The 24,482-nt window shown below is 51.1% G+C and overlaps 1 protein-coding gene across 1 annotated transcript in view; it reads left to right on the top strand.

Annotated features, from left to right (window-relative positions):
• The window catches only part of IGSF21 (immunoglobin superfamily member 21), a 39,949-nt gene that overhangs the window by 11,380 nt on the left and 4,087 nt on the right, over window positions 1–24,482 (top strand). The window contains exons 2-6 of the mRNA XM_075029241.1: window positions 10,331–10,443; window positions 18,496–18,617; window positions 22,670–22,788; window positions 23,212–23,327; window positions 23,599–24,046. Of these exons, the coding sequence (XP_074885342.1) occupies window positions 10,331–10,443; window positions 18,496–18,617; window positions 22,670–22,788; window positions 23,212–23,327; window positions 23,599–24,046 (918 nt within the window). The remainder of the gene's footprint in view (window positions 1–10,330; window positions 10,444–18,495; window positions 18,618–22,669; window positions 22,789–23,211; window positions 23,328–23,598; window positions 24,047–24,482) is intronic.

The raw sequence follows: 24,482 nt of genomic DNA, 5'->3' as shown, positions 1-24,482 counted from the left end.
CCTTGCAAGTGGGGAAACTGAGGCACAGAGTGGGATTCATTCCAAAAGACATCCTTCAAGCAGCTCCTTGCTGCTTTCAGCTCCGCTAATTAGCCCTGGCTGGGATTATGTTCCAGCCTAGATTAACACCACAAGATGTGGTTTCAAATACTTAGCTGCCGATGGCATAATCCTCACCCCGACGGACGGCAAAGCAGCAGCAAAGCCATCGGCTGCTGCCAGCAGATCCCTCCCGAGTTCACCCAAGAAGCGGATGGGACTCTGCCAGGGGCTCAGCATCTTTTTTTCCCAAGTTTCAACATCCGTATCTAATCCATCAGCTTGGGTTTGGGGCTCTAACAAACCAGACTGGGTATAAATAATTTGCTTTTTTACTCCTGAATTGCATCTCCGGGATGGTTTTTTTTGCTGGGCGGTACTTTCAGCACTGACTGGAGATGAGATCCTTGATCCCAGGTGAGGTTTTCTGTAATCCCCCATGCTTGGGGCCAGCATCCAGATGTTGCATCTTCCTGATGCCAGCATGGGGAGAGATGCCAGAAGGGATCCGGCTGATGAGGAATCTCTTCTGTGTTGAGACAGAAAGATGAGCCTGCTCCTTGGAAAGGGGGTCTGGATATTTGCTGGGGAGGGGAGTGTGTGGAAAATAACATTTCCAGTCCTTCGCAATGCAGGATTATGATACGGTATCTCCTTCTCCTGCCACACTTAATTCCGGATTAAACTCCGCATCTGCTTGGGGAGGGTTTTGCTGTGCAGCAAGTGGAGATTAGCAGATCCCACCACCCTTGCCGTGAGGCTGCTTGATTAAAAATAATGAAAAAGCAGAGGGGGTGTGAATTTTTTGCATGTGCAAGCCCAGGGAGGCTGCTAAGTTTGCAGGCTACCTGGGCATCCTGGTCCTGAGCATTAACCCACATCAGGCCCAGGTGTTGAGGAGGCACCATGCTCCGTTGCAAGGTTTTTGGGAGGGATGCTGCACCATCCCGGAGGCATTGCATTGAATTCGGTGGCCAGTCATCACTCCTGCTCTGCAGAAGTGGGATTGTAGGAAAATTCATCCTCTGGTGAGCTCAGGATTTGCTGGGGAAAGACAAGACCCCGCTGCAGGTCTCTGTGGAAATACATGCAATTACTGCGCTTGGAGGAGTGGTCCATAGTGCAGCATGGGGGAGAGCTAGTAAAGCGATAATGGGGTGAAATAAGAAAGAATAGGGTTTTTTTAGCAGGTCTTGAGGTTAATTAGGATCTGCATTGAGGCACTACTAGAAAAAGGGGAAAGCAAATCTCTCCTGGGAGTTATTAGCAGAAATGGCATGCAGGAGGGAATTATTGCTCTGCACTTGAGGCTGGGGGGTGGCAGCAGTTTTGGGTGGAAAGCTTTATGGAAAACCCAACTGCCGTGGAGGAAACCTGCAGGAGAGTGAGGAATCCTGCAGGAACTGGGTTTGCTTAATTGGAGAAAGGAAAATTTGGGGCGACAGGGGAGGGATGAGTGCTTAGAGCCAGTGCAATGCAGCATGCGTGGGGATGGGTGGCATCTCCCACCCGTTGCACCTTGTTTTGCCAAAATCTGTTGGCTTTAGCTCATGGGATGGGAATAAAATTGGGGTGCAATTGGTTTAGAGGACTCTGCCTTAAATAGCTGGTACGGGGTTTTTCAAACAGCGCAAATGGCAGGCTGCGCTGCAGGCAATCAGACCCTATTTGCATATATGCATACATGCAAATGAAGAGCACGATCTCCATTTTAAAAATGGGGCATCTGAGGCCCTGGTTGACCCCGGGGGTGTTTTGGGCTTCATTTTGGCATCGGCTGCTGCTTGCACAGCTGGGGAGAGGCCAAGAGGTGCTGGCAAAGCCATCGCTCCGACTCAGCGATGCCACTGGGTTTTGGGGGGAATTTGGCTCTGCCAGACTCGGTTTCCCTCCTCTCCTGGGACAAGACATCATTTAGGACTCTGAAAACCCCCAAAAGCATGCAGGATGGCCAAATCCTTAAATAACCTGTAAATGGGGATAAAGGAACAAGACCGATGAGCAACGTAATGATGACAAACATCCTCCCCTTCCAAAAACCAAAACCCAACGACCCATCACAGGTCACGGCCACCAATTTTAGCAGCTATAAACCGCAGCCGGGTGCTTCAGCGCTGCGCTAAAGCATTATATTTTAATGGCAATATCAGTAGTGTGAAGATGCGGTAGTAAAATATACTCCTTCCCCCCCCCCCTCCAGCATCGTGAGGAGTTGGAGGTGTGCATCATAAGCTGTTGGCTTTACGGCGATGAGCTGAGCATGCCAGCAGTGTGGGGGGGGAGAAATTATAAATAAAACTTTACTACACTAGAGTAAATGCTGCTAAACATACTTCACGTCTGTGCAGCGGCGGGAGATAAATATTCAGTCTATAATTTATGTACATGGCTTTGCAGCCTGTGCAGGGTGGGTCTGGTAGCAGCTAATAAAATACAGTATATCAAGAAGGCTTATCAATGCAGCAAGCACAACCCTGCTGATAATCTGCGTGGGGTGGGGAGACCCATCTTCTTTATGTTGACTACTCTTTTGGGGGGTTGATTTATGGGGTTTTAGGGCTGGGTGGGTGTTTCCCAAGTGGCTGTTGGTTTTGGTTGGGTCTCTGGTCTTTCTCCATGTATGTACATGTAGAGAAATGCCCATCTAGGGGTAACGTCAGTCTTTAGCCTTGGGGGTGTTGAAATATTACCCAAATGAAGGATCCTTCTTATTCATCCCAGTAAGGTACCCCCCAAATCCTAGTGCTCCCAGTTGTCCAGTGCCTGTTGCTTCCCTCCAAACCTCCTTTTTCTTGCATTCACCCCCAAACCGGCACTTCTCCACCATCTCCTGTTTTGTAGTTGGTGGGTTTGGCTTCGTGGTGGCTCACATTTCTTGGAGTAGGCAGGATGCGTCCCTTGGCTTCGTGACTTCAGGTTTTATGCCACCAGCATTGCATCTCTGAGTCTCTCTCTGGGAAATAGCCTGATTTTTAGGTTGAGTGATTCACTGAGCATCCAAATGATGCATCCAAGGTCATCCCAGGTGTTTGTAGCAGGGCACGGGCTTGTGCTGGCCGTTTTGCCTCAAAACTTCCATCTTTTTGCTGGAACAACTGATTTCCCAAGGATTTCGGGCAAACGCCTTGACGGAGATGTAGTACAAGCACTAACTTGGCACCGCAAGTAAACGAAGCTGAGCTAGAAACAGGCTTTCTCATCTCGTGCTCCGGTGAGCTGGAACAGCCTTGCCGATGAGCCTTCGCTTAGAAAAGGCACGATGAAGACGTTAAAGTGGGTTTTGTTTCAGTCCGTGCCCAAGCCGCGTAGCTGATATGGATGGCTCTATCTGCCGTGGATTTGTTTGTCAGGAGACATGCACCAAAGGTGGTGATGAGCTTGTAAAAACCTGGTGTTTACATCTATTTTATTAGCTGGTACTTGGTGATGGCTAAAGCTGGTGCCTGAGCAGTGATAGAAGGAAATGGGAGAGGGAAGGGTGGAAATACTGGAAGGAGATGGGGAAGAGGCAGGAGATGGGCATTGGAGAGGGAGAAGGAGACACCGCAGCATCCCAAGGCTCCCACGACCCAAATTGCCCATTGCATTTGCATGCCCAAAGTGGCCTAAACTCTCCCTTCCTTTGTCCGAGGTCATTTACAGTGCTGAGGTTGCACTGATGTGCATGAAAACCCCACCGAGCCAAAGCATTTTTAACATGTTTGTAGCCCAGCATGATCCTTTTTGAGCCTTGCTCTTTGTTTCTCTGCAGCCTACGGTATTGCTGCACCATACCAGGGCTTAGCTATAGGTGCTGGTACATAAGAGCCAATCTCTGCCCTTAAGAACATAAAAATGACTGTAGTGTTCATAATGAGGACAAAACTGGTCTAAAAATTGATTTTTCTTAAGTTATATCGACATAACTCTTTCGGAAGCCCTTACGTGATTGTGCGGTGTTGAAGATGCTCTCCATGATGCTAAGAAGGCTGCACGCAAGTGATGTTGTGTACCATGGCATGACACAAAATCAGGCGTTATTTCTTTTTCTTTTTGGCTAGGATATTTCTTCCAGGAGAAATCCAGGATTTAAGGAAAAAAGAAAAGGTGTGGACAGTGTTCAAAAGTCCCGCCTCAACTGGATATTGGCACCAGCATTGAAATCGTTGAGAGTTGGGTTTGGTTTTTGCATTATACATTTGCCTTATAAAAAACTTTGGATTAGGACATGGTGATGAAATTTGACCAGTAAACCTTCATCATTTTGTAGTTTTGACACATTTTGATCATGAAATCCTAATTGAAGCAGATCCCTTAGGGTCTGTCTGTCCCCAGCAGCCCCAATGAAGTGGTTTTCTCAGTTAATCTTGATTTAAAAGGGGTTGAAAGGCCAAAACGGCCACGCTCAATCAATGTATTGATTAAAATTATTGATTTACATTACAAAGAGCTAACAAGACGCATCCATAGGGTCTGTCAGGTTCAATGCGCCTATTGCATCCTATTTAGTTAGAGAAAAATGGACCAAAGCATATTCTATACATTCTCCCTATATATTCTATACATCTTCTCTGTGTCTGTGCAATACCCAAGGATTTAGGGGCTGGTTTGGTCCAGCAACACCCATAAAGAATAATTAGAGGTACAGCTGCAAAGTGCTTCCTCCCACTTATGCAAATGGGTGAGGTAAGAGGCATCTAATTAAATGTTTGTACTTTAATACGCCGCGGTGTGAAGGAAGATGAATTTTAATTACCGGCTCTTAATTGTTTGGTCTGTCTGTTAATATCCTATTTACACAGTATTAATACAATTTGCTTTCTGCCAGCAGGGCTCTTGCTCGTGGTGGGTGATGCCTAGTTTCATGGTTTTATTTCACGAAACAGCCCCGTTTGGCAAAAGCCAGCACAATTTTTGTGTGGGGAGCAGTGGGTTTGGGGATGCTCAGCCCCGCCGGCACTCGGCTTTTGGCTTTCTTGAAGGAAAAGCTGAAAATTCAAGCAAAACTCAAGCAGTTCATGCCTTTAGAAACACAAACGGGCTCCCCCCAAACCATTTTTTTCCTTTGCAAAAGGACCATCTCCTTTGGAAGCGCGATGCTGAGTCCAGCTGTCACATCCCATTCCACTCTCTGTTGTTAAACCTGTGTTAAAACACTTATTCCTCCATTTAAAAAAAAAAAAGAAAAAATTCAGTGCTGCAGCTTTCCAGGAGGAAAAGCTGAAGATTCAGCAAAATTTGGCCACTCTGGATTGGGACAGATGCGAATCCGTTGCCAGTTCTTGCCCCTTGCAGCCCTCCCGGGTTAGCAAGGAGAGGCAGCAATACATTATAATTGTAAATTGTCCTGGAATATCATAAATAAGGCATCGCCGGAGCTGAGAAGGGAGGGAGAAGGTATTTGCTGTGCTCACAGGAACGGGAGCAACTGCTGGTGTTTAATCTTTAATGAACAAGATGTTGCAAAGTGCTGCAAGTCAAAGCGCGTTTGCTTAATGCTCCTCAGCCCCGGCATGTGGCAGGTGACATCCCTGTCCCCGGGGCTTCACGCACGGCCATGAACCCTTGCACTTCCCCTAGTGCCAGCCATCATCTTCCTTGCGTTGAGAATGGGGAGCAGGATCGCTCCCTGCTTTTTGGGGGGGTGATTTGCAATCCTTTAGCATCCCAGCCAGCTCCCTTGCGAGGGGCAAAGTGCCTCCTCAAGCAGCAAATGCCTTAAATCCTAGAAAAATGGTGAAAATCAGCCCCATGCTGATTAGGGGGTCCTGGTTCCTTTTCCCCCCTCCCTCCTTGTATTTGCACCCCAAAATACCATCCTCGCCCGGCTTGGAAAAGTGAGTGCCGGAAAGCGGTGGAGGAATTGGTGTGAATTATGTATGAGCCCTGCTAATCACAGCCTGATGAAAATGATGATGTGTTAATATTATCTCTCCCTTCGCCTCCGCCGACGGGGCCGTGTCAGCACCTGAAGGATGAGGGGGACACGGCGGGGGCAGATGGGGCAGCTGCATCCCCACGTGTCCTCTCCTCCAGCTCCATCCCACAGCATCGCTCCGCTCCGATCCCTGAAAACCCTATTGCTGCTCCAAATGACCATCTCTAAATGCAAGGATGGGAACCAGTTGAACCCTGAGGACATGTCCCGAAGGGGTAAAGTCCATCATTGGTTTGAGGTTAGCTTTTTGGGAAGTGCAGGGAGGTGAGAAATCAGGGAAGGGGCGTGCCTGTCGTTGTTAATAAATTAATATTTAATTTAGATGTAGGTTAAAAAATATCAGGCATGTGGGAAAGAGGCGGAGGGGTTGCTTTGCAGTGCTGGGACATGCCGAAAGGCTCCATCGCCCCGAGGTTTTCAAGGGTGCTGTGGTGGGTTGCCCTTGGGTGGCTGCCAGCTGCCCACCCAGCCGCTCGCTCCCTCCCCCTCCTCAACAGGACAGGGGGGAACTCAGCCTATTTGGGGGGATTCAGCCACACGTGCTGCATCCCGAGAGATTTCCATGAGGTGACTGGCTGCTCTCGCATGCAAAACTCCCCGATGGGATGCTCGAACGGGGCAGACATGGGGCTTTCTGCCAGCATCTCGGTGGAAGCATCCGGCCGCATCCTCCGCTTGCATGGCCGGGGTGAAACCTGCCTCCTCCCTCGCAGCTATTTTGTAATTGAAAGCGCTGAACATGTTACAATGTGCTCCTTTTATTAATGTGTCACTCCTGATTTAAAAGGACATTTCATTTATCTCTCCCTTCCCCCTCCCTTTGTTTTTTTTTCCCCTTAATCTGGATGTCACAAGAATTCCCACCGCTCGCTAGCAAAAATACTCATTTCTCCCCAGGGATGCGATCTAATCAGAAGGCTGAATTTCCATAGGTGAGAATCTAATCAGAGGGTGGCCCGGCACAGCTTTTGCTATGAAATATGTCTTATTTAAAAAGAGCAAAGGGGAAGGAGAGGAGCCTTGGGGTTCAGAGCTGCCTTTGGGTTGCTGATAATGCAGAGGATGATGGAGATGTTAGGTTGGGCTCAGCTCCTCCTTTGGAGGTGCAAATCTGATGCTCAGCCCTGTTTTAATAGTCCTTAAAATTCAGTAATACCTGTCACTGCTGGTTTCTTCTCCTCAGTAAATTAAAAAAAGGGACCAAACTAGGGATTTTGAGGACTGGTGACACTTCGCCATCCTCTGCTGTCGGATAGCAAAGGGAAGGGAGGGACGAGGGATGAGACGCGCACGTCAATCACAGCAAAACAGTGGGTTTTGGACGGCTCCATCTGGATTCCTGCTTTATTTTTCAGCGCCTGGCTTTATTTTCCCTGCTTTTCCCCCTCCCCTACACACATCCTTAGCATTTTGGGGGCTGGCTCCTCCGGGGACCATGCATCTGTTTCTCTCTGCTCTCACTCGTGCTCTTTCCCTCCTTCTTTTCCCCATCTTCTGGGGTGATTTTGCTCTGAATTCAGGCAGCTGATGCTCTTCCAGCAGGTGGGTTTTTGCCTTCCCTCCCCTTCCAGGCGTTGCTGGGGCTCCGGCATCAGCTCTCTGTGTGGTCCCCATCTCACCCCCTGGCACTGGTGCAATAAATCACGGAGCTCCAAAGCTTCAGGTTTGCCATGCAGGATCTGCTCAGGAGAAGTGCAGGAGCATCCTGTGGTTACACTCCAGTATTTTTAAGGAGCAGCTGTTCTCCCAGCACAGCCGAGCCTGAATTATTGGGTGTAGAGGTGGGAGCTGGTGGGCTGCAGCCCCATTACCATCTCCAAGTGGTTTTGCAGCATGTAAAGGGAGCAGAGGAAAAAAAAAGAAAAAAAAAGGCCCATTTTGGCTTTTTTTGAGCCATCTAGAAGATGCAGGTTGGGGATGTGTTTGCAGGGGGATTTGCTTGGGGAAATGCTTGGGCCAATGCATTTACTGCACATGAGTGGAGGTGGGTGGCTGGGCCCATCCCAAGCTTGGCCATTTTTGATTTAAAAAGCCACCAACCATCACCAGATGGTCTAAGCACCACCAAAACACCTGGCTGGACTGGGACGGGGATGCTCCAGCTTCCCATTGCCCTGCACAGGGTCTGAAAGGCAATGCCATGGCAAGAGGGATGGAAAACCATCTGGAGATGCTGCAGTAACGAGCCAGGAACCCCTGTATCTCAATAATTCATGGGCACGAGGGAAAACGCAATCTTAACTCTGTCTTTGTCACCCATCCTTTCTGCCGCCGGCTTTATTTAATCACCCCGTTGATCCACGCCGGGGGCAGGAGGGGGATGTAATCTCACCCAGAGGCTCCCAATGCTGGTTGATGAAGAGGCAGAGCTTTTCCGCTCGTGTGGAGCCTCCGTTCCTAGCGCGAATCCGTCCCTGATTTCCTTTGGGCAGATGCCACCGTGCTGCAAAACATTTGCTCATCCCCCTCCCTTTGCTTTTGTGCCTGTTGCTCATCTTGCTTTTGGAAATGTCAAAAGCAAAGCGGGGGGAATCGGGGCACCGGCTGCGAGACCTCGCCTGACCTTCCTCGCATCCCTCCTCCTCCTCCTCCCTCTCCCATTGCCGCCTTTCTACATCTGCAAAGCCCCAAATTTGAGGGGACCGCGTGCTGCGTTGGCAGCCGCAAGGAATTAATCCCCGCTTTAGCGTGCTAAAATAAACCCTGTCCAGGCGAGGAGAGAGGCTGGAAAGAAGCCGGCCCCAAACAAGCACGGCTGCTGGCGAGGATTTGGGTCGCCATCAGCAAGGAGAGAGGCATTGGGCTGGGGTTGCAAAGATGCAATATTAAAACCCATTTTGCCGTGGACCATTTCAGGGCTGAAAACAGCCCTTAACTGAGCCCCCGTCCCTGCTCGGTGCTGCTGTCTCCCAGGCACCTGCTGCGCTGCAAAGCACTCTCCAATACTCACCCCCATCCAAAAAAAATCCACTTTTTTCCAAATTTCCTTGCATCCAGCTGATTGCAGCAGCAAATCTGCTTTTGCAGCCCCCCCAAAAAGCAGCGCAAAGAGGGTTTCTTGAATTTTAGAGCCCCGTGCTCAATATGCCGGGCCATGCTGCCTTGCTGTTGCAGCAGGCACGTGTGCGTGCAGCGTGCTCTCCCACAGGTCGTGGTTGAGATTTATTGCAAAAACACGGGTAACTTGTTTTACAAGTGATGCGAGCCTCGAATCGCTGGCTGTGGGACATATAAAATCACCTTCCCCTCTTTGGGGGGATCTTCTGCAAAGGACTCTCAGTTTCTGCAGCCCCATTTCCAAACCTGCTCCTGTTTCCCAGGCGCTCTGGAGTTTTTCAGCATTGCTTTTCCACCTGATGCAAGCGGTAATTAAAAAAAAAAAAAAAAAAAAAGACTTTTGCAGTGAGTTAAGGGCTGTTTTGGGATGCCCTGGTTGGAAACGGTGTCAAACGGGTGCGGTCAGGGCAAGGATGCTAAAGAAAGGCTCGGATCTAGCAGGCTGTCAATCTGACATCTTCCAGCAGCCAGAGGAAATAGAGGAAAATAAAATAGAAATGCAATTGCCTGCCCTTCTGACCCTGGCTGCTCCGTGTTCCTGCAATAGTTTTGCAGCAAATCGAGGGGAAATGGGGAGAAAACAGCCAGACGGGACCGCCCATGCTCTGATTTTCCCTCTGCTACAGGACAAATCCTGCATCCAGCTGTGGGGGAGATGGGGAAGAAGCAGGCTGTTGGCCAAGGCTGGGCTGTAAAACCACAGGTTGGGCTTCGCACATCCTCTGATTAATCTGTTGGACCCGTTCCCATAAGAAATGAGTCATTTAGAGGGCTTTAAAGCAAGCGTGGGGCAGAGAAACTTGGTCTGCAGTGGGGAGAGAACCAATGTGGGTTGTAGACAAAGTCAAAGCCAATATCTTCATAGGAAGGATGGGCTTGAGTTTGCAGGTAGGAAAGGTGGCCGGTGGGATCAAGGCTTTTTGCGTGGACCAAGGCGAGCCTTAAGATCTGAGTGCCCAGGGTTTATTTGGGCAAATGTGGGCAGTTTTGCAAAGCTGGGGAGAAGAGCAGTGAAACGGTCGGTCCTTGCATTTTGGTGCCATAAGCTGGTAACTAAGGTCAGGAAGGATTTTCCCCAGTTTTTCCTTCTTTTGGTGCATTGGGAGCAGCCAAAATTCATCGCTGCAAGGGGGCAAGATGCCACACTGACGGGCTTGCCCATGCATTATCCCTATGTGGGATGCAGCCAGCAGCATTTGCTCCCCACGGCAGAGCTATTAATACCACAAAACCATCTGAGAACCAGTACTTTAACTCCCTGCCCCATCCTTCCCTGGCAGCTCACATCTCTTCTTCTCCTTTTTTTAACTTTTCCAGCCTACCTGACAGTCAGCATTGAGCCGCTGCCACCCGTGGTGGTGGGAGATGCCGTCACCCTGAAATGCAACTTCAAGACAGATGGGAAGATGCGGGAGATCGTCTGGTACCGGGTAAGTGGCACTGGTGCCTCTTCCCTGTCCTTGGGGATGGGGACATGAAGCCACCTGGCTGGTTTGCTCCTGTACAACAGAAGGTCAAAGCTGGATGGCGGAGAGAAAGGCAGACGGTGCTCTCGCTGATGGGCATATCGATTCGGTGAAGCAGGCAGGCTGGCCTTTGAGAACTGGGGTGGGGGAAGAGATGTAAAATGGCTTTGCAATCATCCTGAGGGCTCCGTGAGGCTTTCTCCAGGTGTTTTGTTATGTTTTCCAGCTGGATTTGGGCTTGGCAGGCTCGGTTTGATGCCGGGGGCTTTGCACGAGGGTTTGGGAGCTGGGGGCTCAGGTCAGCACTGCTGTGCAAAGATGATTTGCCTGCTAGGTGTGAAACGATGCAAATAAGAGGGTGGTTTTCATGCTACATGGGAAATTATGTAAATTATGTAAAATTGAGGGTGTTCAGGGCCTGGGGAGCAGTGCTGGGCTCTTCACATTGGGCTCTTCAAACCTCTGCCCAAAATCTTTCCCCTTCCCGTTCCTGTCCCCAAAATACTCATGGATGTGGGATGCTGATCTGGAGCAAAGCAAGACTTACAGCATCTAGTTTTATTGGGGGGGGGGCGGGATTTGGAGCCTGTAACTTCCCCCCCTACCAACATCACTCCCATCTGCACCGAGCCTGGATCCAGCCTCAGATATAACGGTCCGGAGCAGTATTTCTGGCTTTCTCTGGGGAATTTCAGGATAAGCTGCCAAACACAAATAAAACCCCCATGGTGATTTGAGCAGAGAAACTTAGAAGTTTTCCAGGATGGGTAAAAAACTCAGCTCTTTGCTTGCACGTTTGCTCGCAGAAGAGGCAAAGAAAAGAGGTAATTGGGCCAGTGACCTCAGATGAAGTGGCTGCCCTTTGCTGTAAGATATTTTTTCTTGGCTTTACCGTCCTGTTTCTGCTCCCTGAACAAGGAGCACCTCTGCCTTAAAGCTCTTCTTTGCATCCAGGCAGATTTATAAATAGGAAAAGGTGCTCTCTGGACTGATATATATTCAGTTGCTGGAGTGTGGTGCATGCGCAGGAGTATTTCCATTGAGTCCTGGCTGTTGTTTGCTATAAATATGTTTATTTAGGTGTGTAGGGGATGCAAGCAGAGAAATATCAAAGTATAAACCAAAAACTGTCCTGAACCTAAATTGTAGCTTGCAATTGGCTTCGTCTCCCCCTTATTTTGGGGAGGAGGCTTTTTGCACAGCGGTCCTTCCGCCGGCGCTGCCACCTCCACCAGGTTTTTCCCTCCCTTTTCCACTCGGTAATATTGGATTAACCCACTTTCTCGCGAGCTGGGGCTGGATTTGCATAATCCCCCCTGCGCGGAGGGATGCTGGAACCCTCGGCGAGAGGGTGACGCGCCAGGGTGGCCGACCAAATTATGTTCCAAGAAGCCACGGAGACAGTGGGAGGCGAAAAAATAACCCAGCTTTAATATTTATCACAGGGAATATCCCTTTATTCTGGGTTTTTTACCCCCCCTTCCCTCTTTCACTTTTCCCAGGAAGCTCCCCACAATCGGAAAGTTGGGTTTTTCATACAGCATCTCAGGATTTCCCAAATTCCCTTCTGTTTTTAGGGGGTTTTCCCCATTTCCCCCCCCCCATCTTGTCTCACTCACGGACTTTTGCAGCTGCCCCAACCCCCAGTCGCAGGTCGTCCGTGCAGGAGGTGACGGATGGTCTCAGGCAAGCAAGGGTGGAGATGCTGGGGCTGCGGAGTTAATACCATTTGTAAATCATTCTAACAGCGTCTTTGTGCATGGCACCGGAGCAGCAGAGCGGGGTGGTGTGGGGACTTGCTGGGGCTCCCGTTTCCCTTGCTTTATTTTACAGGGAGCAGAGCAAGCTCGTTGAGTTTAAGGATGCAGATCTGCTCCAGGGGCACACATTGGGTTGCGGGGCGGGGGAGGTGGGGGCAGAATGCAAAAGAGAGGGTGTGCGGCAGCAAACTCAATAGCAGCAGTTTGGTGTAGAGCATAAGGTGGGTGTATAACCCGTGGAGTGGGTGCATAACCCATGGGGCACAGGCATGACTCATTGGGAGCATGCATAACCCATCAGGGTGCAGGGTGGGTGCATAACCCATGGAGAGTGTGTGTGTAACTCATCGGGAGCGTGCATAACCCATCAAGGTGTGTGCATAACCTGTCAGGAGCGTGCATAACCCATCGGGGTGCATGCGTGACTCATGGCGTGCATACCTAACCTGTCAGGAGCGTGCAAAACCATGGAGTAGGTGCTTAACCCACTGGGGAGCATGCATAACCCATGGGCTGCGTACATAACCTGTCAGGATGTCTGCACAACCCATCAGGAGCGTGCATAACCCATCAGGAGTGTGCGTAACCCGTGGGGTGGGTGCATAACTCATCAGGAGCGTGCATAACCCGTCAGGAGCACGCATAACCCACGGAGGGTGTGCATAACCCTTTGAGGTGCATGCATAACTTGTCAGGAGTGTGCGTGACTCATCAGGAGCGTGCATAACCCATCAGGGTGCATGCATAACCCATCGAAGTATGTGCATAACCTGTCAGGAGCGTGCATAACCCATCAGGGTGCATGCATAACCCATGGGATGCATGCATAACTCATCAGGAGTGTACATAACCCATCAGGGTGCGTGCATAACTCATCAGGAGTGTACATAACCCATCAGGGTGCGTGCATAACCCATGGGATGCATGCATAACTCATCGGGAGTGCGCATAACCCATCAGGGCGCATGCATAACTTGTCAGGTGCGTGCATAACCCATCGGGGTATGGGATGCATGTGTAACCTATTGGTGTGCATGCATAACTTGTTGAAAGCATGTATAACCCATCAGGGTGGGTGCATAACCTGTTGGGTGCCTGCATAACACATGGGGTGGGTGCATAACCTGTCGGGGTGTGCGCACACCGAGGCTGAAGGCTGTGAGGCGTAAAGGGGCTTCTTACCACGGGTAAGGCAGGTAAAACCCCACCAAGAACACCCCACCGTGCTGCAAGCCGGCACCCCCCCCCCAGACCCTCTCTCCAGCAATTCCCGTGGGACCCCCATGGCCAAGGGACGGTGAGCAGGGGTGGCAGCAAGGGACAATGTTTTCTCGGGTCAGGAAACCTCTCGGCATGAGCCACCACTCCAGGTCACTTCAAATGCAGAAGACTCGAGGAGACCTGGGATGAACAAAGGGGCTTTTTCAGCGCGTAAACAGGAACATGCACCATCTGCAGAGGTGTTAATTAATATCCGACCGTCCCCCTCCACGGTAAATTCATCTCCAGAAGGTGTGATTTGCCTGAGAACATGTGCAAACATGGGCCCAAACCCCTTGTACATTAGGCAAGTGCCCAAAAATCCTTGCAGGAGATGAGGGTGGTGGCATCCTTGCAAACGAGCTTGTAATGAGTCCGGGAAGACACGGAGCTGTCAAGCTGTTAGCTGGCTCCCATCGCAGGCGTCTCGGGGGTCGTGCTCGAGACCTGATTAGTATGGTCACTGCCACGCCGCAGCAAGGGCTGGGGAGGAAGAAAATTACTTTTTGCAGCAGTGCAGAGCTCTAAAAAAAAATAATACAGAAGCGGGAGAGGGAGGGAAAATCCTCTGAGTCTCTGTTCTGGCTCTGTACAGACATCTGGCAGCGGCGGGGGACGCAGGCAGCCGGCAGCAGCCAGCCTGTACACACAGCCGGGGGCTCGGATGAGATGATGGTAATTGCAAAAAAGTGTTTTGCAGATTTTTGGTGGCAGGCGAGGGCCAGGCATGATTCCCCGGCGGAGAGTAGCGCTCCCACGCTTGCCGTCCCTCTGCCCGGCAGAGACCAGGGGCTCAGCCTGGGGATGTATGGCAGTGAGAGCTAGGGATGGAGGGGAGCCCTCGGGTCCAGGGGGGAGTGGCTCTGCCTCGATTAATTAGAGTTTGGCACTCAGTCTAATTAGCAAGAAGGAGAATAACTCAGAGCCCGGGCTGGCATTGCTGTCTGCAGCGCCCTTGCACGGGCATTGCTGTCCATAGCACCCATGATACGCAGGCATTGCTCTCCGTAGCACCCATGGTGCACAGGCATTGCTCACTGTAGCACCCACAGTGCACAGGCGTTGCTCTCTGTAGCACTGATCATACGCAGGCACTGCTCTCCATAGCACCCATGGTGCATGGGTATTGCTTTCTGTAGCACCCATGGTGTACAGGCACAGCTCATTGTAGCACCCATCATACATGGGCATTTCTCTGCATAGCACCTATGGTGCACAGGCATTGCTCTCCGTAGCACCCATGGTGCGTGGGCATTTCTCTCCATAGCACCCATGGTGCACAGGCATTGCTCTCCGTAGCACCTATGGTGCATGGGCATTTCTCTCCATAGCACCCATGGTGCACAGGCGTTGCTTATTGTAGCACCCATGCTGCACAGGCATTGCTCTCCGTAGCACCCATGCATGAGCACTTCTCTCCATAGCACCCATTAACGTGGCCTTTGCAGGCAAGGGGATGTACACCATGACCCCGCAGACCCCCTCATCCCATTTGCAAGCCGTTCTCCCCGCCCTTCGTGCAACAACTCATGTTTCTAACATCCGCAGCTTGGTGCACGGGGATTGCAAAGCATTTTGCTCCATCGAGGGGCTCATCAGGCGGGTCCCTGCCCAGCAAAGACCCCGGGGCTCCAAAACCTGTGGCCATGGCAAGTAGGGACCGAAGCATTACAGATGTTGGCGCCGCTCGGAGCTGCCTGATCGATGGTGACAAAGCGCAGTCCCCGCGGGAGCTTCCTCTGCCACTGCCCATTAGGAGAAATGAGACGTTACAGCTCCGGCCGGCGTCTCCCGTGGTGGCTCCGAGCGGGAAATGTTGCTGGTGACAGTGATAAAGTCATTGCTCGCAGCAGCATCGGCTCCGGGGGAGGGGGGAAGACGGGCTGAAGGAGCCGAGAGAAGGGCACTCGATGTGCTGAGGCTGTTGCGAGCCCTTCCTACACCGTATGATGCTGCTGGGAAAGCCCAGAGCCTTGGCAAATGTGGGGATGCTGGTTTGGGGATGCTCGGGAGGAGCAGGGCTGGAGGCACCGGGATGCTACTTTTTACCTCTCACTCGTGGAAAGCATCTCCCAGAAATTTGCAGCCCCCTCCAAATTTTCAAGCCAACTCAATTCACAGCAGGTTGTGCCTCTGATTTATAAACCTGCACCCCTTTAGGGAAAAATCTTGAGGTTTACGGCTGCAGAGAAATTCTCTAAAATCTGAGCAAAGCCGCTGATGGAGAGATCTTGGGCCAGTAACTGCGAGAGGTCTGACTCGTGCCATTCATCTACACGCTGGCTGGGTTGTCTCGGTGCTTCAGAGATGATAATTTAAATGTCAGTATAGGGAACTCTTTTAATTCCTCATGCTCAGGCGGGGAGAGAAGGTCACAAGGATCAGCACAGTTTATTGAACTCTCTATTACTGCTGGGCAAGGGCATCGCTCCGGCTCCGGGGAGGCAGCGGGGAGCCCAGGCTGTGTCTCCCAAAATTGCGTGACCCTTTTGTGATATCGATTTGATTGTGCATGTGGTTTAGTAATTCTGGAGAGGGGAGTACCGGCATGGGTGCTGCCGTTTAAGGGAATGGAGATGGGTCATGGTACTCATTCTGGGATCAAACCATCCAGGTTTGGACAAATAAATCAACTACTCTGTATTTTGGGAAGTCAAATTTGCTGGTGATGATGTTTTGGGTGGCTCTGAGCAAGGCAGGACTGAGCAGTCCAGCAAGCTCAGGTGGGAGGAGGGATTTCAGCCAGCTGAGCTAAATGCAGATACTCGAGCGAGCTGGGGAGAGACGCAGAAAAAAAGTTTTAAAAGGGGGTTTCCAACATGATGCCTTTCTCCCAGCGGCTGCAACATAGCCTTGGACACAGCCTGGGGATGCTGCAGACCCAATGCTACCCCGCCAAAGCACGCTAAGCCTTGCAGTCACCCCTCGCAGCCCCTTTAGGGTATTTTCCCTCTTGCTGTAGCAAGTGCTTGTTGCGTTTCCTTGGAGGAACTGGTGTAAATTCAGCCCCAGGATGAGGGTGCTTGAAGGAGTCTGGACCATGACGCCCCATGTCCCAAGGTGCTACGGAGACCTCCTGTCCCTTTACAACCCACTTTGTCCTCCAAAAGCCCTCCTCTCCCCTCGGTCCCCCATCCATCACTCCCCGATGCTTATCTAACTCGCCGAGCACCCCGGCGAGAGGCTCCAGCAATATTAATGGTGCCAGCATATTTTGGGGACAGCGAACCGCCGGGTCGCCGGTGAGGTGAGAGCGACGGGGGGAGAAGCAGGAGGGCGGCTGCCTCTGCGACAGTGGGAAGGAGCAGGAGGTTAATGTCTCCCCACGCAGTGGCAATCACCGGGTTTTTGTCAGGAATAAGATTTTTACTGGGGTTTATAAATAATGCAGCAGGCAGCCTCGGGTGGCCTGAACTCATCTCTGGTGCCTTAAACATGCCTTTTCCTCTCCTCCCATCCCTTTTTCCTCCCACTCCTTGGTGTGGGCACATAATTTGGGGCAATCACTGTTGGATGCTGCCAAATTATCATCCTTTTTTCCCCAACAAGAAACATTGGGCTTGGCCTCTCCCGCACCCCCGTGGGTTCACCAGCAACTTTAGATGTAGCTCCTCTCCAAAAAAAATTGACCCCAGGGCACAGATAAAAGGCTGAAAGTAGGTCTAATCCCTGGAGAGAGACTATTTTCTATGCGCCTTTTCATAGGAGCCTATTAACTGCCTGTAATCCCCTGAGGATGCGACCGGGTTGCGGCATCTTCCCTTGCCGTGCATCCTCAGGGGAATGTGACGGGTCCGGGGTGAGGGGGAGGCGAGTGGCAGCGCGAGAGATGCTTTGAGTTGCGATTTTCCCCTTCCCATCCTCAGATCTAATTTGCTGCTTTCCTGCTTTGCCCGCATCTGTCCAGATGTGCTGGGGAACTCCTGTGGCTGCATCCATGGGTATCACCTCCACCGCTCCCCATCCCTTTCCCCTGAGCACCTTGCAGCAACCGCTCTGTTGCATCGCCCAAAATAATCCCAAGAAAACCCTTGGAGATGATACATGAAGAGCTTCTCGATCCAGGAGCAGCTGCAAGGTTTCTTCCCAAACCCGCCCCAGGGCGTAAATAAAAGTCGGGAAAAATCGAACGCGTCCTTGAAAACTTCCCCTCGTTCCCAAGGCCAGAGATTTACAACTCCAATAATTCTTCTTGCAGTTCTTTATCCCGCGTCTGTGCCAGCATGTATTTTCTTTGCAATAAAAGCCTCAGCCTTGGCAAATAAATTTGAAGAGGTGGTTTTAGTGACAGCTTTTTTTTTTCTTCTTTTCCCTTTCCTTTTTGCCATTAAAAAAAAGGAGGAAAAGAGAAAATTTGGAGTGGAAGTTGAGTTTCGCCCAAGCGGGGAGAGAAGTGCTGGGTGAGAAGAGTGGGGTGTCCTCCCTAGAGATGCTGGTTTTGGGGGGGGGGGTTAATCCCTAAAATCCCCTTCTCCTGTGCCTGGCCTTTTAAAAAAACTATTCTAACCCTTTGATGGATCAATCTGAGCTGTTCTAGCCCCAAAATGCCCATCACCCCTCTGCATTACTTTCCTCTGCCTTTTCCTCCTTAATTTTGTACTAAACTTTGCTCCTCGCAAGAGGGGGAGATAACTCTGAAGGCGCGGGGGGACACAGGGAAGAAACAAGTCCTCCCCAATCCTAAAAAGAGCCTTCTTCCACTTAAAAATTACAACCCCAGCGAGTGGCTGGACATAGGAGTTGGTGATACAAAAACTGGGCAGAAACACACAGACTTTTAATCTCAGCAGGGTCATAATAAATAAATAATAGTTTTAAATCTTAATTAAAATATTGGAAATTAAAATATTGGAAATAAAAAGATTGCAAATTCAAAGATAGCAAATAGAAATATTAAAAATAAAAATACTTTTAAAATTAAAAAGCAGGTACAAAGCTGCTTGTGCATTTGCAAAAGTGACCATGGTCATCTCATATATGGGGGGTTTTTCTGCAGGTCACTGATGGTGGCACCATCAAGCAGAAGATCTTCACCTTCGATGCCATGTTCTCCACCAATTTCTCGCACATGGAAAATTATCGGAAGAGGGAGGATCTGGTCTACCAGTCCACTGTGCGGTAAGTCACCCCGATATTCCCTCCTTTGGCATGCCAGCTGCTTTTTAATGCCTATTTTTAGGAATTTTTTTCCCCATTTTGGGGCAGTTGAGGGTATTATGGCGATACTCGGCGTGTCCTCCTTGGCTGTCGGTGGGGATTCATTGCATTGCAGAGAAATTATTGTCCCTTAATGCGCCGACACCAAATATCTGAGGTCTGTCCCTAAGGTCCTGTTTGTCTCTAGGGAAAAGGTGACGTCAGTGGAGATTTCTGGGGTGAAAATGGGCAAAGAAAAACAAGGCATGGGAAAAAAAAAAATTAAAAAAAAAATATATAAAAAAAACAGGCGGTGTGGAAGCTTGTCTTTGCTTTTCTTCCAAGTGCGAAATCACTTGCAGGAGTGTCAGCTTTATTACTAATTACACACTTGCTTTATTGCTGGTGTTATAAAAACAAAACTGGAGCCTGAAAAAAATGTCAGGGGGAGGCTTAATTCAAGGCAAAGAGGCTGGTGTGAAGTATTTATTTTTCAAGATTTTTTTTCTTTGTTTCCTTTTCAAATTAGAATTTGCCAATCAGATTTCAAAGCTCATTTTTCCCAGTGTGGGGTAATAAAAATTCTGTGTATGGTGGGGAAAATACAGTCGTTTCCTCAAGGTGATATGATGCTTTGCACCTGCAAATATCCATGTACTGGTTGGAAAGGGCTTGACATCCCATCGGATAAGCATGCGTACAAGGGTGACGTTCTTTCTAATTCTTTGGAATTTGAATTTTTGGGGGGTTTTTTTGCTGTTTTTTTCTGCTACAGTCAGAGCTATTTTTTATTATAAGCAAGAGCAATTATGTTAGATGGCTGCATGGGATTAAATGTGGATATAGAGTGGAGAAGAAGTAGGAAAACAGGGCTGGAGGGATGATCAGAGGCTGCTCAAGGGTTGCTCAGAGGATGCTCAAGGGTTGCTCAGGAGAATGCACAGAGCTTGCTCCTCCAGGGAGGCTCTGGAGATGTTTGGGATGCTCAGAGACTGCGCGGTGGAATGCTCCGAGGATGCTCAGTAGGGTCAGCAGTTGCTTGGGATGCTCAGGGGTTGCTCAGGATGCTCAAGAGTTGCTCAGGAGGGTGCACAGGGCTTGCTCAGGGGAGGCTCAGAGGTTGCTCAAGGGGTTGCTCAGGGGATGTTCAGAAGATGCTCAGGGGATGCTCAGATGATGCTCAGGAAGGTCAGGAGATGCTGAGGATGCTCAAGGGGACGCTCAGGCGATGATCAGAGGTTACTCAGAGGGATGTTCAGGGAATGCTCAGAGGATGCTCAGGAGGGTCAGGGGATGCTCAGGAGGATGCTCAGACGTTGCTCAGGTGGTGATCAGAAGTTTCTCAGAGGGATGTTCAGAGGATGCTCAGAGGTTGCTCAGGTGGTGATCAGAAGTTTCTCAGAGGGATGTTCAGAGGATGCTCAGAGGATGCTCAGGAGGGTCAGGGGATGCTCGGAGGATGCTCAGGCGATGATCAGAGGTTGCTCAGGGGGCTGTTCAGGAGATGCTCAGGGGCTGCTCTGTTTCTCAAGTTTTGCTTCCCCACGTAGCACGGGCTCCGCTCAGCCACTCACTCGGTTGTTGTACAAATTTCTGACACGACTAATTATTGTTTGGAGGACGTTTTGGCAACCTCACAAACGGATTACACATTCCCTAACTCAACAGCCTTGCTTTCCTGCCATAAACCCAGCGGTTTCACTCGGCACTGAATTTGGCTGTTGCTCACCTCTAGCAGGGAGCACCGGGAAAGTCGGGGAATTAAACCAGAATAAAACATCCCCCCTGTGCACAGAGCGAGACATCCCGACCACAAGCATCCCTTGAGCAAGGGACAAGGACATTGCACTGTCCCGGCAAGGCGAAGCAGCTGCTTTTTTTGGCTCAAAACCCTCCGTTTTTCTCCCTTTCACCACATATTGTAGAACTAATAGAATTTGCAAGCAGAAAATTTCACCGCCCTAGGACCAAGCACTTAAAAGCATTGGTAATCGTCGGCACGGCGCCGGCAAATCGTCCGTGGAGCCGGGGATGTTCGCGGTAAAAGTCTTTTCACGCAGCTGTTTTCAGAGGAAAACAGCAACATGCCTGGGGAGAAAGGAGTTATTTCTCGGAGGGTATGAAAAGAGCTTGGTTTTGGAATTGTTGGATTGATGCCTTTTTTTGGTGGGGGGGGTCCTGCCTTATTTGGGGCTCTGGTAAAGAAGAGGAGCAACATTGGGAAGGGTTTGGTGATGGGTCCGTTGCTTCCCAGCCGCTTCCACTCAGATTTTCTCTCCCTTTCATTTTACCCTTCTGTATTTTCATCTTTTTTTTTTTTTTTTTTAAATCTTTGTAATGGCACGGTCACGTCGGTGCCGTCCCACGGAGCGTTATCCCAGGCGGCACGGCTCTTATCTGCACGGCGCAGAGGGCTGCCGGGGCTGCCTCTTTTCATACTGGCTTTGAACGCCGCCTGCTCAGATGTGAAGAGCAAAGCCGGGAGATATCCAACCCTGGATTTTTTTCCCATCCTCTGATTAAAAACCCACCCTCGTTGAATAAGGCACTGCTTTATGAATATCTATATAATTTTTTTCCTTATTTCCAGCATGCTTAGAGGACGCAAAGGACATGACGGGCAGCATTTTGGCTTTGCAGAGCTGGGGGGTCCCCTCTTTCTGGTCCCTACTGCTCACAGAAACATCAAACCAACCCAGTTAGGACCATTTTACGCCCAAATCCGCATGCAAACCCACAGGGCTTGTCCTTCGCAGCGAGGGACAGCCGCCGAGATGGAGAGGGTCCCCAGCTTGGTGGGGACCGAAACTGCTCCTGCGTGCTGCTAACAAAGGGTATGGATGATTTCCCACTCTGTGCGTGGGTAGTTAGAGGCTGGAACAGATGGTGGAGGCTTAGTTGAAAGCGTTGTAGCCAATAAAAAGGAGCTGCCAAGTGACTGTTCGCTTCGACGTGGGCTTGTTTGTGCTGGCGGGGGGCTCACACAGCAAGGAGGAGGCGTGGGAAGGCAGCCAGGGGCTTTCCAAAAGGATCCGGCAAACCAGCGCAGGATTCCCCCCCCCACCCCAGCTGGGGAAGCCCTGCAAGGCGCACGCCTGGGTTTGCCCAGAAAAGTGGGGGGGTTTAAGCTGCTGGGGGGTGGCTTGCCGGGTGCTCCGTGCAGGAATTGCCCCCGTCCTTATTGCCGTGGTGGGATGCTGCTGGCTGGTGAGGTGGGATGCTGCCAGCCGGTGAGGTGGGATGCTGCCGGACGGCGAGGTGGGATGCTACGGGCTGGCGAGGTGGGATGCTGCCGGCTGGCGATGTGGGATGCTGCCAGCCGGCAAGGTGGGATGCTGCTGGCCAGCGAGGTGGGATGCTGCCAACTGTCGAGGCAGGATGATGCTGCCAGCCGGTGAGGGATGATGCTGCTGGCCAGCAAGACGCAAAGCTGCCGGCCGGTGGGGTGGGATGCTGCCGGTCAGCAAAGTGGCTCCTTTGCAGCTGGCATGAGCATTTCCACCTCCAGTAGCACTGATCCTTTTGCACATCTCTTCCTCTCCTGGTTTTTTTTTTATATCTATATAAAGAATCTAGATAATATATCAATTGAAGCATGCTCTGGGTTTGCTTCGAGTTTGGGCTTTTGATGCTTTTTATCCGCCACGCTTTGCTACAGCTGTTGCATTGCCCAAGCAGCCTGTAACGTCCGGTGCCGAGCCTCTAACATCGGTGTTTCACAGGCGTTTAATGTCCATGCTTCGCGGGTTTTTGCTCTCGGCGGTGCCTTTACCTCCCGTACGCTTCTCCTTTCGATAATGCAATTACTTACCCTCCTGAGGAGCTGTCAGTGCCGGTAAACTCCAGCTGCTAAACCGCATTACACAGCTCTCTCCTGCAGCCTTTGCAGTTATTAATAGTTTATTGATCCCCGTCGCTGGCAAAAGCAACCCCATCCGATGCTGTGATATCCGAACGCCGACCGCTGCATCCCCTGGGAAAACGGGGTTGGGATGGAAGGGGAACAGGTAATGAGTCCTGTCTCTCCTCCCCAGCCTCCCCGAGGTTCGCATTTCGGACAACGGTCCCTACGAGTGTCACGTGGGGATTTACGACCGAGCCACGCGGGAGAAAGTGGTCCTGGCCTCTGGGAACATATTCCTTAACGTGATGGGTAAGTGTAGACCCCATCTGGGTGGGACCGGTGGGGAAAGGGCTGCGGGGTCTCAGGGTGGGGGGACAGCAGGGATTTGGCTCATTTTCCCATCCCCAGCGATGGGAATGAGGATAGGGACAGGGACAGGGATGGGGATAGGGGTGGAGATGGAGATGAGTATGGGGATGGGGACAGGGATGGGGACGGGGATGGGGACAGGGATGGGGACGAGGATGGGGACAGGGGTGGAGGTGGAGATGGGGTTGGGGATGAGGATGGGAATGAGAATGGAGATGGGGATGAGGGTGGGGACAGGGACAGGGATGGGGATGGGGATTAGGACAGGGATGGGGACGGGGATGAGGACAGAGACGGGGACGAGGATGGAGATGGGTGGGTGTCGAGGATGCCATGCTAATGCCCGGCTCTGCTCCCCGGCAGCTCCTCCGACATCCATCTCAGTGCTCGCTGCTGACACGCCGGCACCCTTCAGCCGCTACCAGGCACAGAACTTCACCCTGGTGTGTGTGGTCTCTGGTGGCAAGCCCGCTCCGCTGGTGAGCCCCCGGGGGGTTTTATCTTTCATATATACATATGAAGCCAACATAAATATATATATATATAAAAATACATAGCATATATGTGCTGCTTTTGGAAGCAAAATAAAGCAAAGAGCTGCCTGCTACCCAAATCTTACCCTACAGCATCTTTCTGCAGGGACCTTAGGAAAGAGCTCCATTCAAAGCTACCCAAGGGGATGGGATGCTGGGGATGTCCAGGGTGGTGGCTGTCCCCACTGGGCTCACTGTCCCTTTTGTCCCCATGCAGGTGTACTTCAAGCGGGACGGGGAGCCCATCGAGGCCACTCCACTGCCGGAGCCGCCGGCCGGCACCGGGAGCTGGGCACCCCGTAACCTCCTTCACCGTGACCTGGATGACACCAAGGTGCCAAAATCACTGGCGGCCGAAGGGGAGGTGGGAGGTGGGCGACCCCTGGCCACGGCAGACCCCCCACGGGGGCTGGCGGCCGAGCGGGGTCCCGTCACCGAAACCATCCCTGAAACGGTGGTGAGCCGGGAATTCCCACGATGGGTGCACGTGGCGGAGCCCATCTACTATTTCCGCCACACGCACGCGCCCGTCAGCGATGGGACGGTGGAGGCGCGGGCCACCCTCACCTGGACCCTGAACCCCCAAATCGACAACGAGGCGCTTTTCAGCTGCGAGGTGAAGCACCCGGCGCTCTCCATGCCCATGCAGTCCGAGGTGACGCTTGGTAAGCACAGCCACTGCGGCCGGGTTTGGGGGGGCAGGGGGGAGCGGTTCTTGGCTTATTTTGCACTTTTTGCCTATATCTTGCAGATTTTTTTTTCATTTTTTGGCAAATATTTTTTTCTCTCTTTTTTTGGCAATTTTTTTTTTGCATTTTTTTGCAAATTTTTTGCTTTCTTTGCAATTTTTTTGCTAGTTTTTACTTTTTTTTGCACTTTTTTTTTTTTGCACTTCTTGCACTTCTTTGCTTTTCTTTCGGGGGTTTTCAGGCACCCACAGGCTGAAGCACAGTGCCACAGGGCCATCAGGCTAGAGAAGGGGTTTGCTGGGTGTTGGAGGGGAGGAAGAGCATGGAGGGGCTTTGTGGGGCAGGAGGGGGTGCAGGAGCAGGGGGGCAAGGGCAGTTTGGGGTGGGTGAGCCGGGGCTGGGTGCTAGGAAT

The sequence above is a fragment of the Buteo buteo genome, chromosome 5 (genome assembly GCF_964188355.1).
Source record: "Buteo buteo chromosome 5, bButBut1.hap1.1, whole genome shotgun sequence".
NCBI classification, from domain to species: domain Eukaryota; kingdom Metazoa; phylum Chordata; class Aves; order Accipitriformes; family Accipitridae; genus Buteo; species Buteo buteo.
The sequence above is the reverse complement of the archived record's forward strand: the minus strand, read 5'-3'. Positions and strand labels throughout refer to the sequence as shown.